The sequence below is a fragment of the Pelophylax lessonae genome (assembly GCF_965119305.1).
Source record: "Pelophylax lessonae genome assembly, chromosome: 11".
Classification (NCBI taxonomy): Eukaryota; Metazoa; Chordata; class Amphibia; order Anura; family Ranidae; genus Pelophylax; species Pelophylax lessonae.
The window spans coordinates 18,697,104-18,714,150 of record NC_138778.1 but is presented as its reverse complement, the minus strand read 5'-3'; the positions used below and the strand labels follow the sequence as shown (position 1 = coordinate 18,714,150).

Below are 17,047 nucleotides of genomic sequence, written 5' to 3'. Positions count from 1 at the left end.
TGGAACTCCGCTTTAAGAGCCTTATAGGCCCCTGGGCAATGCAGTACACTGGGGCCCTCTGCCTACACAATCACCCATGAGAATATACTACAAGAGAGTACAACTACTACCTGGAGTATATACCTTACTATATACATATTACAGGGAACACTATATACTACAAGAGACTCTTGTAGTATATAGTGTTCCCTGTAATATGTATATAGTAAGGTATATACTCCAGGTAGTAGTTGTACTCTCTTGTATATAGTGTTCCCTGTAATATGTATATAGACTATATACACATTACAGGGAACACTATATACTACAAGAGAGTACAACTACCTGGAGTATATACCTTACTATATACATATTACAGGGACCAATATATACTACAAGAGAGTACAACTACCTGGAGGATATATACCTTACTATATACATATTACAGGGACCAATATATACTACAAGAGAGTACAACTACTACCTGGAGGATATATACCTAACTATATACATATTACAGGGACCAATATATATTACAAGAGAGTACAACTACCTGGAGGATATATACCTTACTATATACATATTACAGGGACCAATATATACCACAAGAGAGTACAACTACTACCTGGAGGATATATACCTTACTATATACATATTACATGGACCAATATATACTACAAGAGAGTACAACTACCTGGAGGATATATACCTTACTATATACATATTACAGGGACCAATATATACTACAAGAGAGTACAACTACTACCTGGAGGATATATACCTTACTATATACATATTACAGGGACCAATATATACTACAAGAGAGTACAACTACCTGGAGGATATATATACCTTACTATATACATATTACAGGGACCAATATATACTACAAGAGAGTACAACTACTACCTGGAGGATATATACCTTACTATATACATATTACAGGGACCAATATATACTACAAGAGAGTACAACTACTACCTGGAGGATATACCTTACTATATACATATTACAGGGAACACTATATACTACAAGAGAGTACAACTACTACCTGGAGTATATACCTTACTATATACATATTACAGGGACCAATATATAGTAAGGTATATCCTCCAGGTAGTTGTCTCTTATGTCGATGGAGAGAGAGAGTGAAAAAAAAAAGAAGAAAATCACGCAGCCTGGCAGCTGGGCTGGCTGCCTTACCTTTCACAACGGCTGCACATGAAGGGAGAAGTTGGGTGGAGGCGGAGCCAGTCTTCTAGGCGCGTAGAGGAGGACAAGCCGACGAGGAGGATCCTCCTCCGCTGTGCATCATGGGTCTGCTCTGCTCTCAGAACGTGACGTCACTGGTTGCTAGATGCCAATCGGCCTGGCCTTAGCAACCAGCGTGCAGTGCAGACTTGAGCCACCGGCGGACAACAACGGGGGGGCGGCGGGGCCCGGCGGACAACGGGTGGCCCTAGACCACCAGGTAAACTAAGTAATCTGGATTCTGGCCTGTTGACAGTAATTGCCACCATGTGTGTGGGGCCCCCGGGCAACCGCTGGGCATGCCCATTGGAAAAGACGGCCCTGCCAGCATGACTGTGCCCCTGTATACAAAGCCAGCTCCATAAAGACAGGATGTGACCAGTTTGGTGTAGACAAATTTGAATGTCCTGCACAGAGCCATGACCCCAACCCTACTGAACACCTCTAAGATGAACTGTAACAGCAAGTATTGATGTTGGATGAGACAGGTACTTATGTTGAATGAGAAGACCTGGATCACAATTGGCCTTTGGCTTGATCCCAAAGGTGTTCAGTAGGGTTGAGGTCAGGGCTCTGTGCAGGACACTTGAGTTCCTCCACACCAAACCGTTATTTCATGTCTTTATGGATCTGGATTTGTACACGGGCACAGCAATGCTGGAACAGAAAAGGGTTTTCACCAAACTGTTACCACAAGGTTGGAAGAACAGAAATGTCTACAATATCTTTGAGTTCAGGTGTACTGGTAATGCTAAAGCATACAAAAACATTGGAGACAATTGTGCTCTTCCAACCATTCGGTAACAGTTTGGTGTCGACCCTTTTCAGTTCCAGCATGACTGCGCCCCTGTATAGAAAGCCAGCTCCATATAGACATGGTGTGACCAGTTTGGTGTGGAGGAACTGGAGTGTCCTGCACAGAGCCCTGAGCTCTGTCCTACTGACCAGTTTTGGGATGAATTGGAATGCCAACAGTGAGCCAAGTGTCCTCATCCAACATCAGTACCTGAGGGGGGCCTATTAACCACTTAAGCCCCGGAAGATTTTACCCCCTTCCTGACCAGGGCCTATTTTGCGATTCGGCACTGCGTGAATTTAACGGACAATTGCGCCGTCGTGCGACGCTGTACCTAAACGAATTTGACGTCCTTTTTTTCCCACAAACAGGGCTTTCTTTTGGTGGTATTTGATCACCTGTGCGATTTTTTGATCATGCGCTATAAACAAAAAAAGAGCGTCAATTTTGCAAAAATAACAATATTTTCAAATTTTTTTATATGAAATTCCCCCCCAAAAAAATGTAAAAAATCAAAATTTTTTAACATTTTTGGCCAATTTGTTTTATGCTACATATGTTTGGTAAAAAAAAAAAAAATCTCAAAAAGCGTATTTTGATTGGTTTGCGCAAAAGTTATCGCGCTTACTAACAAAGGGAAAATTTTTTGTCATTTTTGTTGTTTTTTTTTTTTTAAAGAGTAATGGCGGCGATCTGCGATTTTTTTTTTTTTTTTTTTTTGCGGGACTGCGGCGGACAGATCGGACCCTTGACTGACATTTTTGGGGTTACCAGTGACATTACTACACTAATCAGTGCTATACATATGCACTGTTACTGTAAAAATGACACTGGCAGTGAAGGAGTTAACTGTATTGGAGAGGGAGGGGTTAAGTGTGTCCTAGGTGCGTGCTTCTAACTGTGATTGGCTGTGGCTACTAGTGTAAGAACAGAGATCAACGGTCCTACATAGTAGAATCGTCTGATCTCCATTCTTACACAGGGAAGAATGACAGGCGGCTTTGTTTACATCAGCCCGCCTGCCTTTCTTCCGGTGTAACGGATGATCGCGAGTGCGCCAGGCACACGCGCGGGGGGGGTCCGCGACCGCGCGGGAACGCGCCTCCGGCGGCGCGCGCTCGCTCCCTAGAGCCTCACAGGCTAGCGACGTAGTACTACGTCGCTTTGCCTGTGAGGGGCTGACCGCCGCAGTAAATAGTCGTGCGGCGGTCAGCGAAGTTAATACTACATCATTCTGCTCTTCCAACCTTTTGGTAACAGTTTGGTGAAGATCCTTTTCAGTTCCAGCATGACTTTGCCCATGTATAGAAAGCCAGCTCCATATAGATATGGTGTGAAGGAACTCTAGTGTCCTGCACCGAGCCCTGACCTCAACCCTACTGACCAGCTTTGGGATGAATTGGAATGCCGACAGTGAGCCAAGTGTCCTCATCCAACATCAGTGATACTACATCACAAAAAGACATTGCAGACAATTATGCTCAACCTTGTGGTAACAGTTTGGTGAAGACCCTTTTCTGTTTCAGCATGACTGTGGCCCTGTGTACAAAGACAGCTCTATAAAGACATGGTGTGACCAGTTTGGTGTGGAGGAACTCAAGTGTACAGAGCCCTGACCTCATACTTACTGATCACCTCGGGGATGAATCTGAAGGCTGATTGTTAGCCAGATCTTCTCATCCAACATCAGTGCCTGACCTCACAAACGATCACGAATTCCTACCAGAAAGGAAGTATACGCCGCTCCAGGTGAGAGCAATCCACCCCTTAGTAACCAGGTGCAAGTTTAGTCCGCAGTCTGGGCGAGTCCGATTTAAGCAAGAAGATGTGACCGCACTTCAGTGGATGAAGGATAAAATGTATTTTACTGCTGGTATAAATCGAACATAACATGACAGATGAGCCACAAACAGTTGACGCGTTTTGTGATTCAAGATCGCTTAATCCTAAGTGACAATACATCTTTGCAGGTAGTTGAAAGTTAGAATGACTAATTAGTCATCTACAGTGCCTTGCGAAAGTATTCGGCCCCCTTGAACTTTTCGACCTTTTGCCACATTTCAGGCTTCAAACATAAAGATATAAAACTGTAATTTTTTTGTGAAGAATCAACAACAAGTGGGACACAATCATAAAGTGGAACGAAATTTATTGGATATTTCAAACTTTTTTAACAAATAAAAAACGGAAAAATTGGGCGTGCAAAATTATTCAGCCCCCTTAAGTTAATACTTTGTAGTGCCACCTTTTGCTGTGATTACAGCTGTAAGTCGCTTGGGTTATGTCTCTATCAGTTTTGCACATCGAGAGACTGAAATTTTTGCCCATTCCTCCTTGCAAAACAGCTCGAGCTCAGTGAGGTTGGATGGAGAGCGTTTGTGAACAGCAGTTTTCAGTTCTTTCCACAGATTCTCCATTGGATTCAGGTCTGGACTTTGACTTGGCCATTCTAACATCTGGATATGTTTATTTGTGAACCATTCCATTGTAGATTTTGCTTTATGTTTTGGATCATTGTCTTGTTGGAAGACAAATCTCCGTCCCAGTCTCAGGTCTTTTGCAGACTCCATCAGTTTTTCTTCCAGAATGGTCCTGTATTTGGCTCCATCCATCTTCCCATCAATTTTAACCATCTTCCCTGTCCCTGCTGAAGAAAAGCAGGCCCAAACCATGATGCTGCCACCACCATGTTTGACACTGGGGATGGTGTGTTCAGGGTGATGAGCTGTGTTGCTTTTACGCCAAACATAACGTTTTGAATTGTTGCCAAAAAGTTAGATTTTGATTTAATCTGACCAGAGCACCTTCTTCCACATGTTTGGTGTCTCCCAGGCTTGTGGCAAACTTTAAACGACACTTTTTATGGATATCTTTAAGAAATGGCTTTCTTCTTGCCACTCTTCCATAAAGGCCAGACTTGTGCAGTATACGACTGATTGTTGTCCTATGGACAGAGTCTCCCACCTCAGCTGTAGATCTCTGCAGTTCATCCAGAGTGATCATGGGCCTCTTGGCTGCATCTCTGATCAGTCTTCTCCTTGTATGAGCTGAAAGTTTAGAGGGACGGCCAGGTCTTCGTAGATTTGCAGAGGTCTGATACTCCTTCCATTTCAATATTATCGCTTGCACAGTGCTCCTTGGGATGTTTTAAAGCTTGGGAAATCTTTTTGTATCCAAATCCGGCTTTAAACTTCTCTACAACAGTATCTCGGACCTGCCTGGTGTGTTCCTTGTTCTTCATGATGCTCTCTGCGCTTTAAACATACCTCTGAGACTATCACAGTGCAGGTGCATTTATACGGAGACTTGATTACACACAGGTGGATTCTATTTATCATCATTAGTCATTTAGGTCAACATTGGATCATTCAGAGATCCTCACTGAACTTCTGGAGAGAGTTTGCTGCACTGAAAGTAAAGGGGCTGAATAATTTTGCACGCCCAATTTTTCAGTTTTTTATTTGTTAACAAAGTTTGAAATATCCAATAAATTTCGTTCAACTTCATGATTGTGTCCCACTTGTTGTTGATTCTTCACAAAAAATTACAGTTTTATATCTTTATGTTTGAAGCCTGAAATGTGGCAAAAGGTCACAAAGTTCAAGGGGGGCGAATACTTTCGCAAGGCACTGTATTAGGTTCACCTGGTATTAGTACAATTTAAACATCACATGCAAACATATATTGTCAGTTATGATTAAGCGATCTTGAATCCTAAAACGCGTCATCTATTTGTGGCTCATCTGTTGCGTTATGTCCGATTTATTTTATACCAACAATAAAGAAATACATTGTATCCTTCATCCACTGGAGGGTGGTCAGATCTTCTTGCTAACATTACACAAATTCCCACAGCCGTACTCGAAAATCATGTAATTGGGAATGTGATTTCCATTTAGGAAAAATAGTACTTATTGTAAAAGACACTTCTTCGATATGTCTGAGATTCTATTCAAATAGCAGGTCTGAATGAAATTATAAGGGATTTGAAATTAAATTAGTTGACCCAACGCAAGATCAAAGCTCTGCTAAATGTATTGTTTTAGAATTCCAAATGACAGTATGAAAGATGAAATAGTACCGGTGTATGACCAACATAGAGAAAAGGTGACAGGGAGAGAGGGACGGAAAAATAAAGAGGAAAAGAGAGAGCGGAAAGGAGTAAGATGTATAGAGAGGGGAAAGAGGAACAGTGAGCTGTAGAGAGGAAAGAACAGGAGAGAAAGGAAAAAGGGAGAGGAGAATTAAAGAAGGGTTAAGAGGAAAAGGGGAGGAAAGGAGGAGTGGGAAAAGAAAATGAAAAAAGGAGAGAAAGAAAGAGAAAGAGAGAGAGAAAAAGAGAGAAAGAGAGAAAGAAAAAGAGAAAGAGAGAGAGAGAAAGAGAGAGAGAGAAAGAGAGAGAGAGAGAGAGAAAGAGAGAGAGAGAGAGAGAAAGAAAGAGAGAGAGAGAGAGAGAAAGAGAGAGAGAGAGAGAGAAAGAAAGAGAGAGAAAGAAAGAGAGAGAAAGAGAAAGAAAGAGAGAAAGAGAAAGAAAGAGAAAGAGAGAGAAAGAGAGAAAGAAAGAGAGAAAGAGAAAGAGAGAGAAAGAGAGAAAGAAAGAGAGAAAGAGAGAGAGAGAGAAAGAGAAAGAAAGAGAAAGAGAAAGAGAAAGAGAAAGAGAAAGAGAAAGAGAAAGAAAGAGAAAGAAAGAAAGAGAGAGAAAGAGAAAGAAAGAGAAAGAGAGAAAGAGAGAAAGAGAGAAAGAGGAGAGGAGAGAGAGAGAGATCTTCACACACAATATTGTCAAAAGTATTGGGACGCCTGCCTTTACACACACATGAACTTTAATGGCATCCCAGTCTTAGTCCGTAGGGTTCAATATTGAGTTGGCCCACCCTTTTTCATCCCAAAGGTGTACCCCACCAGTTGCTTTGTGCACTGGTCCAAATCATTGGGTGGAGGGGGGATTATGGTGTGGGTGTTATTTTTCAGGGCTTGGGCTCGGCCCCTTAGTTCAAAGGCGTCGGCATACTGAGACCTTTTGGACAATTTCATCCTCCCAACTTTGTGGGAACAGTTTTAGGGATGGCCCCTTCCTGATCCAACATGACTGCACACCAAGGTCCACAAAGACATGGATGAGTGACTTTGGGGTGGAGGAACTTGACCATGAGACTGTCCACTTGGTTCCCTGCAATTGCTATACTGACTTCAGCTCTCTTCTCCCATTCAGCATCTCAGAACACCAGAATCTCAGTATTCCCAAGCCTTGGACACATTTGGCCCGGGTTCCACACCCTGTTCTGTACAATCCGCCTTCGCCGTTGACAGGTCCTCTTCATATATATTTATTGCAGACATTTCTTTTTCTAAGTGCACATATGCTGTTTACTCCATAGGAGCGCCACACTTGAGACAGCACATTTGAAACTAGTAATAACAATAATAATTGAAGTGCGTTTAATGCATAACAGCTCCTTTGGAACCTAAGAGCCTCTTATCTCTACACGGGAGTGAAGATAAAACATAAAAGACTATTTTATAACACAAAACCCTTGATAGCGGCTTTCAAGGTTTATTTATTTTTTTCTCAAATTGACAATCAATTGATAAGCGTAGAATAAATCAGGAGTGTGCGCCATTTGTGTATCTAAATTACTCCGATGCACCACGCCATCCAAGCCCGAAACACTTTATTTTAAAGCATAATTTAAAAGTCATCAATTCAAATGTGTTAAAAGGACGAGCTGATTTAAATTGATCTCTTTGTTGAAATGTGGATTTATTCTGAACAGGCACCCGATGAAAAAATATATATTTTCAGAGGAGTTTTTTTTTTTTTTCTTTAAAGGGGAACTAATAACTTTTTTAAAGATTTATATATGATAATGTCAAGGGCCCATCCACATTCTGGGGAGGAAGGGAATAAAATGTGAATTTTGGCTGCTCCGAGACCAGGGCCACCAATAGGGGGGTACAGATAGACCTTCTCTATGGAGCCCGGGCCAATCAGGACAGCAGAAGGACCCAGCAGGGCAGTTCACCAACTTCCTAATGCTGTATGTGCCCTTTTTTGGCTACAACACCCAGAATCCCCTGCGCCTGGTAGGGAAGTACAAGGGGCACAATGATGATGCTACAAAAGGGGCCTCAAGGGCCAGTGGACACACCTCTCTAGATAAACCTTCACTCCAAATCCTTAAGATGTCGGAAGCCCTAAAAAAGGACAGAGTGCTGTGTGTCGGGATGCAGGGTAATAAGAGATGCAGAGGGTTCAGAGAGCAGGGTGATAGGGGTTAGAGGAAGCGGGTAATGGGGGATGCAGAGGGTGCAGGGAGTAGGGTAATGGGGAAGCAGAAGGGTGCAGTGAGCAGGGTGATGGGGAACACCCCTCTAGATGCAGTTTCATTCCAAATTCTACAGATGTGGGAAGCCCCAAAAAAGACAGTGTGTGCTGTGAGTCAGGGTCATGGGAGACACAGAGGGTGCAAAGAGAAGGGTGATGGGGGATGCAGAGGGTGAAAAGAACAGGGTAATAGGGGAAGCAGAGGGTGTAGAGAGCAGAGTAATGGGGGGCAGAAGGGTACAGTGAGCATGGTGATGGGGGATGCAGAGGGTGTAGAGAGCAGGGTAATGGGGGGGGGGGGGGCAGAAGGGTTCAGTGAGCAGGGTGATAGGGGGTGCAGAGGGTGTAGAGAGCAGGGTAGTGGGGAGGCAGACGGGTGCAGTGAGCAGGGTGAAGGGGGATGCAGAGGGTGTAGAGAGCAGAGTAATGGGGGATGCATAGGGAATAGAGAGCAGGGTAATGGAGAGGCAGAAGGGTGCAGTAAGCAGGGTAATGGGGGATGCAGAGGGTGCAAAGAGAAGGGTGATGGGGGACACAGAGGTTGCAGAGAGCAGAGTAATGGGGGGCAGAAGAGTTCAGTGAGCATGGTGATGGGGGATGCAGAGGGTGTAGAGAGCAGAGTAATGGGGGATGCTTGGGAATAGAGAGCAGAGTAATGGGGAGGCAGAAGGGTGCAGTGAGCAGGGTGATGGGGGATGCTGAGGGTGTAGAAAGCAGAGTAATGGGGGATGCAGAGGGTGTAAAGAGCAGGATAATGGGGAAGCAGAAGGGTGCAGTGAGCAGGGTAATGGGCGACGCAAAGGGTGCAAACAGCAGGGTGATGGTGGATGCAGAGGGTGTAGAGAGTAGGGTAATGGTGGGGGGGGGGGGGGGGGGCTGTAGAGAGCAGGGTAATGGGGATGCAGAGGGAATAGAGAAGGGTAATGGGGGATGCAGAGGGCATAGAGAGCGGGGTAATGGGGGGTGTAGAGAGAAGGGTAATTGGGGAGGCTGAGTGAGGTGTAATGGGGATTCGGAGGCGGGTGCTGTGTTTCATCCTGACAGCCAATTTGCCGCTACGGGAGGAACCTTAGCGCGGAATATGGAATCGCACACACCTGGATGTGCCAGATAGCACTGATGCCCAGAGTTCTTCAAGAGAGAAAGATTGGCTTTCCACCCACCAGGCGAGTATTTATCTGCTACTTTTACAGGGTCTAGTTAGGTTACAGAGGTGACAGGGTGGGCGTAAAGAGTACCAGTTACCAGTGGGCATCTGTAATAATTTAAATCTCCATTCTTGATTTTTTATAATAGTGCAAAGTGTACTTCTCAGGAATTATTTGCATTTTTTTTTATTACTTCTTGTCAAAACAGAAGTGTCAGGGTGAATGTCAGGCTGTAAGGTGTCCCCCCCCCCCCCCCACAGAGGCTGTCCTATCTCCTGTCTGAGCTCATTGATGACACTGAAGAACTCTCATATATACAAAGGCAAATTAAGTGAAAGAAAATGAAGGACTTTGTTAAGACAGTTTTATCTTCATGTAGCAGCCCAGAGAAATTGTCATTTGGCTCTATGTATAGGCAAGAGACTGGTCAGCTACCACTAGGGGGCCTCACAGCCTGATATGTCTGCTTTAACAGGGAAGGAATACAAGTGAAAAACAGCACACACACTTATTCCAGAGTAATAAGGCTGCACAAATAGAATCTCCAACAAAAGCTTAAAGTGGAACTACACTGCATCTAAAGCACCACAAACCAAAAACGCTATTTAATTCATTTTTTAATATTCAAAGCAAACTCCCCCGTCTATCCATCTTTCCATGGTTTCTTTTGCTAAGAAATCACTTTGAAAAACACCCCCCCTAGCATTTCTGGCTGTGGCCATCTTGAGTAAGGGCAGATGATTCATGTACCATTTACTTCCTGGAATCTATCTGCCCTTAGCTCAGGCATGCAGACAGGAGCATGTGCTTAGCTGAGAAAACCCCTCCTTCTCTCCTCAAGACTTCTGGGATGCAGTGGCAGCCCGTCCATTGGGGGCGCAGAGGCACCCCCCCCCCCATCCATGCATCCGGCCCCCTAATCTACCGGTGACAGATGCAAGGATTCCAATAGGGTTTTTTTTTTTTTTTTTTAAGCACCTGATTAGAGCCAGAGGCTCTAATAGGCTTCAAAAAAAGAGTGGGCTCGGGGAGCAGAGCACTGCGCTCTGAGCCCACCCAGCTGTATGACAATAGCGAATGAATATTCGCTATTATCGCACTGATTCTCCTCCCAGCCAATCCGGAAGCGGGTCGTGAGACTCCTTTCCTGACTGGCTGATTTTACTGGCAATTGGCCAGGAAGAGGGAGGAGGTAAGAATGCTGGCTGTCCGGCCGGCCGGCCGTCTGACCGTCCTGCTGGGGAGGGGGGCTGGTGGTGTATTTGCCATCTGGCCTTCCGTCCCTCTGGGGGGGGGGGGGGGGTGTATCTGTCTGCCAACTGGACATCCATCCCGCTGGGGGGTGGATTCGCTTCCCCCACAAATTGTCATCCACCAGCCGCCACTGATTGGATGTATGACATAATTTGCCTAGGCAAGAAACCAGGAAGTAATGGAAGAAATGTAAAAAAAAAAAAAGTATAAAACAAGTGAATATGATATTCTTTCCTCTCCATTTACAAATGCTAGCAGCATAAGGATTAAATAAAATCAATGTTGATTGGGGGAGTGAAGTTCCACTTTAAGCAAGGATGCTAATCATAGTTTCTGGAGAAGATGGCCATTTAAAAATATAATAATTTCTGGTTAGCACAGCAGAGGTGGGCAGATCAAAAGGGTCGTTGCATTGCTTTCCCTATCTTTGGAAGGTAAAAAATACATTTCATGCCTGTTATTCTGTTATGCTGGGATAGATGACCCCCAGGAATGGGCCTGAACAGACTCACAAATAATTACCTTGTATCCCTGGATGTCTCCGTTCTGTGACTCCAGAGGTGGCGGGTCCCATGTCACATCCAGCTGTACCGCCGTGGCGGTCTGTATAGCGACATTCTGCGGTGGAGCTGTGGGCACTAAAGGGGAAACAAATGGAATAATTGTACTTATTTCTGGTTTGAACTCAGGACTCCAGCGCTGCAAGGCCATAACGTTACCCGATGTGCCATTGTCAGCGTATGCCACACACACACGCACCATGAGGTTCAGGACACAACGCAGCACTCGGCACTGTCCACAACGGAGGTGGATGTATTCAGGATCAATACGAAGAAGCATGAATATGAAGTAAAGGCTGTGTAAATGGAGAATTGCAATGATCAAGGTTGCACAGCTCAGAGCATTGTCCATGCTGTGTATAGGCGAGTGGCCTTTGTATCACCCTGTACTACCTTGGCTTTCACCGTGGCCAAAATGTTCTCAAGTGGCCGCCATTGTAAAGTCATACCCTGTTCTGAATACCTTCAATACAATGTACGCGGCTGGATAATATAATATGGAATGTGGCGCCCATACCTAGAATGTAACGGCATATGCTACAATCAAATACAGTAAAACCTTGGATTGCAAGCATAATTCGTTCCGGATACATGCTTGTAATCCAAAGCACTTGGATATCAAAGCGAATTTCCCCATAAGAAATAATGGAAACTCAGATGATGCGTTCCACAACCATTTATTCATGAATCCTTCAGTTTATGGTCCATATAAAAAGATTATAGCAATGTGATTGGTTGTGTAACCAAAAAATGTCCATCCACAAATGGCGCCTCCACAAGGGGATTAGAAGAAAAATCCAGCAGGACCTACAGAGTATAAAAGAGAAGAGAGGGCGCCTCTAAGGAACCTTTTTCTAAGTCAGAGAGACTTGAGTCACTTGGATTGAAACGACTCCATTGCATTGAATGGAGCGCAACTTGTCAGGCGACTAAGTCGCCCCAGTGTGGACTTAGTGTAGCAATATGGTTATAGTTAACCACTTAAGCCCCGGAGGATTTGGCTGCTCAAAGACCAGGCCCTATTTTGCGATTTGGCACTGCGTGACTTTAACGGACAATTGCGCGGTCGTGCGACGCTGTACCCAAAAAAAAATTGATGTCCTTTTTTTCCTACAAACAGAGCTTTCTTTTGGTGGTATTTGATCACCTGTGCGATTTTTACTTTTTGCGCTATAAACAAAAAAAAGAGCGACAATTTTGAAAAAATAACAGTATTTTTCACATTTTGATGACATTCTCAAAAAAAAAAAAGTAAAAATCTAAATTTTTTAACATTTTAGATTTGTTTTCTGCTACATATGTTTGGTAAAAAAAAATCGCAATAAGTGTATTTTGATTGGTTTGCGCAAAAGTTATTGCGTTTACTAACTACGGTATAGATTTATGTCATTTTTATTGTTTTTTTTTTTCTAACTAGTAATGGCGGCGATCTGCGATTTTATTATTTTTTTTGCGGGACTGCGACATTGCGGCGGACAGATCGGACCCTTGACTGACATTTTTGACACTTTTTGGGGTACCAGTGACATTACTACAGTAATCAGTGCTATAAATATGCACTTACGGTAAAAATTACACTGGCAGGGAAGGGGTTAACTTTATTGGTGATCAAGGGGTTAAGTGTGTCCCTAGGGGCGTGATTCTAACTATCAGGGGGCGTGACTTGTTAGATCATCATAGAGACATACGATCCTACATAGCAGGATCGCATAGCCTCAGTGATGATCTAAGGGAGAATGACAGACGGCTGTGTTTACATCAGCCGTCTGTCTTTCTCCCTCTCCACGGGGAGATCGCGAGAGGCCGGCGGACATCGGAGCCGCCGGTCACATGCACGGGGATATCAGTGAACGAACGGGGGCGGGAGCGCGCCGCCGGCGGCGCGCGCTCGCCCCCTACAGGCTCGTGGGCAAGTGACGTACCCATGCGTCACTTTGCCCAGGAGAGGCTGACTGCCGCAGTATATAGTCGTGCGGCAGTCGGCAAGTGGTTAATGAAGGTTCAGCATTTAGCAACTCACATGGCTGATGATTAATCGCTTGCTGACCACCCCCTTGCAAATCTACAAGATTTTGTGCACGCGGTCTCAGGGGCTGTGCTCCCGCTGTGTTTAGACACAGTGGGAGGCGGGCTGTGGGAGGAGCGGCGCCGATTGCCGCCGGTCTCCCACAATCCTCAGAGAAACTGACAGAAGACCCGCCTGTTTATGTAAACAAACAGGTGAGTCTTCTGTCAGACAGCCAGGGAGAGATCAGGAGCATCCGCTAAGCTACAACCTTGATCTCTCTGTGCCTGTCACAGAGCCCTCCCCCCACACAGCCAGTAAGCACCAATAGGCATACATTAACATACATTTCAGAGCAGCTTCTCCTCTCCAGTGCTGCCGAAGTGCGGTGTCTCACTATAGCCTGCTGTAATCCACGGAAGCGCCCATACAACAAACCCTTGTTCTCAGGCATATATTAACCCCTTTGATCGCCCCCCCCCCCCCAGTGTTAACCCCTTCCCTTGCCAGTGTCATTTATACAGTAACAGTGCATATTATTTAGCACTGATTACTGTATTAGTGTCCCTGGTCCCCAAAAAGTGTCACAAATGTCAGTTAAGAGTCCGATCTGTCCGCCGCAATGTCGCAGTCCCACTTAAAATCGCTGATTGCCACCATTACTAGTAAATAAAAAAAAAAAATAATAAAAAGTCCAAAAATCTAGCCTGTAGTTTGTAAATGCTATAACTTTTGCGCATACCAATTAAATTTTTTTTACCAAAAATATGTAGCAGAATACAAATTGGCCTAAACTGATAAAAAAATTAAGCCCCGGAAGATTTTACCCCCTTCCTGACCAGGCCATATTTTGCGATCCGGCACTGCGTGACTTTAATGGACAAATGCACGGTCGTGCGACGCTGTACCTAAACGAATTTGATGTCCTTTTTTTTCCCACAAACAGAGCTTTTTTTTTGGTGGTATTTGATCACCGGTGCGATTTTTTGATCATGCGCTATAAACAAAAAAAGAGCGACAATTTTGCTAAAATAACAATATTTTTCACATTTTTTTTATATGAAATTCCCCGAAAAAAAATTTAAAAATCAAATTTTTTTAACATTTTTGGCCAATTTGTTTTCTGCTACCTATGTTTGGTAAAAAAAAAATCGCAAAAAGCGTATTTTGATTGGTTTGCGCAAAAGTTATTGCGTTTACTAACTAAGGGAAAGATTTTTTGTCATTTTTGTTTTTTTTTTTAACGAGTAATGGTGGCGATCTGCGTCTTTTTTTTTTTTGCGGGACTGCGACTTTGCGGTGGACAGATCTGGACCCTTGACTGACATTTTTGACACTTTTGGGGGTACCAGTGACATTACTACAGTAATCAGTGCTATAAATATGCACAGTTACTGTAAAAAGGACACTGGCAGGGAAGGGGTTAACTTTATTAGTGATGCAGTGGCTAAATGTGTCCCTAGGGGGGTGATTCTAACTGTGCAGGGATGTGGCTTTTCATGTAACAGCAGAGATCTACGATCCTACATAGCAGGACCGTATGATCTCTGCTGTTAAACAAGGGAGAATGACAGGCGGCTTTGTTTACAGCAGCTGCCTGCTTTTCTCCCTCTGTAACTGACGATCGCGAGTGACCGGCAGACATCGGGTCCGCCGGTCACTCGCGCGGAGGTGTCCGTGAACGAGCGGGAGCGAGCCTCCAGCGGCGCGCTCATCCGCTATTGGCTCACAGGCTAGTGACGTACCTATACGTCACTTTGCCTGCACGGGGCTGACCGCCGCAGTATATGTACTTGCGGCGGTCGGCAAGCGGTTAAGGGGGGGTAAAACCTTTCCGGAGCTGAAGTGGTTAAAAGAGGCACATCTAAGAATGCAGGCATCTGGGGTAAAACTGTCCACATAGACCATCCTTCGCACCGCCGGCTCTCACCGCTGTCAGTCTGCAATCGTGACCGGGAAGACTGCCCTGCAGTAGAGCAATCTGAAAGTGAGGCTTGAAACGCTCGTGGAGCGCAGCGTGGAAGAAATGACATCGATGTCGGTGCGGAGGACGGTCTATGTGGACAGCTTTACCCCAGATGCCTGCATACTTAGATGTGCCTGTTTTATTCATCAGTGATAATACTATACACTGTCACTGTACCAATGACACTGGCTGGGAAGGGGTTGTCATCTAGGGGTGATCAAAGGGTTATCTGTGCCTAACTATGTGTAATGTATGCTGCTTTTACAAAGAGATGTGGTTGTGTTTTCTCCCTGCCACAGCCACATCGCTTCTCTGTGTACAGAGCTCTGTGTTGTTAGTGAACACAGGGCTCTGTAGTGTGATTCGCTAAGCCGATCAGCAGGTCCCAGCCATAAATCATTGGCCAAGACCTGGTAACCAACTTGTGCTGTAGCGAATGACAAAAAAAAAATTGTTGCAGTAAGAAATTTCCATCTGAATTTAACTCTTCGATCTTGTGCTGACAGATTGCGTTTTTTTGTGTTTAATAAAATATCATATAATACCGAATACTCAGTGAGCTTCACTTGTATGGCCAACATGAAAAAAAGGACATGAAAAAAAGTTCCCCAATAAATATAAATTTATTACAAAAAACTCTCACCTGCTTCTCCTACAAACACCTCTTGGGGGACGCTTGCCGGTCCTTCACCGACCGCATTGTACACGCTGATTCTGATCTCGTATCGCTTGTGCTTGTTCAGATCTGACACAATAAACAAAATGGTGGCGGGAAGATTATTCAAAAATATTGTACAGATTAGTCTGGAAAAAAAAAAAGTTTGATGCCTTTCAGCTTTGAATGAATACAGCGGTCTCCAAACGATGTCTCTTTGATTACCTTTATCCAGCCATTGGGGCGCTATTCCTTCCACTGACACCAATGATGGGGCACTATTCTTCCCACTGACACCAATGATAGGGCACTATTCCTCCCACCGACACCAATGATGGGGCACTATTCCTCCCACTGACACCAATGATGGGGCACTATTCCTCCCACTGACACCAATGATGGGGCAGTATTCTTCCCACTGACACCAATGATAGGGCACTATTCCTTCCACCGACACCAATGATGGTGCACTATTCCTCCCACCGACACCAATGATGGGGCACTATTCCTCCCACTGACACCAATGATGGGGCACTATTCCTTCCACTGACACCAATGATGGGGCACTATTCCTCCCACCGACACCAATGATGGGGCACTATTCCTCCCACCAACACCAATGATGGGGCACTATTCCTCCCACCGACACCAATGATGGGGCACTATTCCTTCCACCGACACCAATGATGGGGCACTATTCCTCCCACCGACACCAATGATGGGACAATATTCCTCCCACTGATACCAATGATGGGCCACTATTCCTCCCACTGACACCAATGATGGGGACTATTCTTCCCACTGACACCAATGATGGGGCACTATTCTTCCCACTGACACCAATGATGGGGCACTATTCCTCCCACTGACACCAATGATGGGGACTATTCCTCCCACTGACACCAATGATGGGGACTATTCTTCCCACTGACACCAATGATGGGGCATTATTCTTCCCACTGACACCAATGATGGGGCACTATTCTTCCCACTGACACCACTGATGGGGCACAATTCCTACACCTACATCAATGATGGGGGCACTTATCCTCCCACTGACACTAATGGGGGGGGGGGGTATTCCTATACTGACACCAATGATGGGGCA

At 44.8% G+C, this 17,047-nt stretch overlaps 1 protein-coding gene across 3 annotated transcripts in view; it reads right to left on the bottom strand.

The window, feature by feature from the left end:
* The window catches only part of SDK2 (sidekick cell adhesion molecule 2), a 913,491-nt gene that overhangs the window by 62,720 nt on the left and 833,724 nt on the right, over positions 1 to 17,047 (bottom strand). For all 3 annotated transcript variants that reach the window (XM_082271790.1, XM_082271792.1, XM_082271791.1), the window contains 2 exons: positions 15,928 to 16,029; positions 11,276 to 11,391 (listed from right to left, as the gene is read on the bottom strand). In XM_082271790.1, coding sequence (XP_082127916.1) covers positions 11,276 to 11,391; positions 15,928 to 16,029 — 218 coding nt within the window. The remainder of the gene's footprint in view (positions 1 to 11,275; positions 11,392 to 15,927; positions 16,030 to 17,047) is intronic.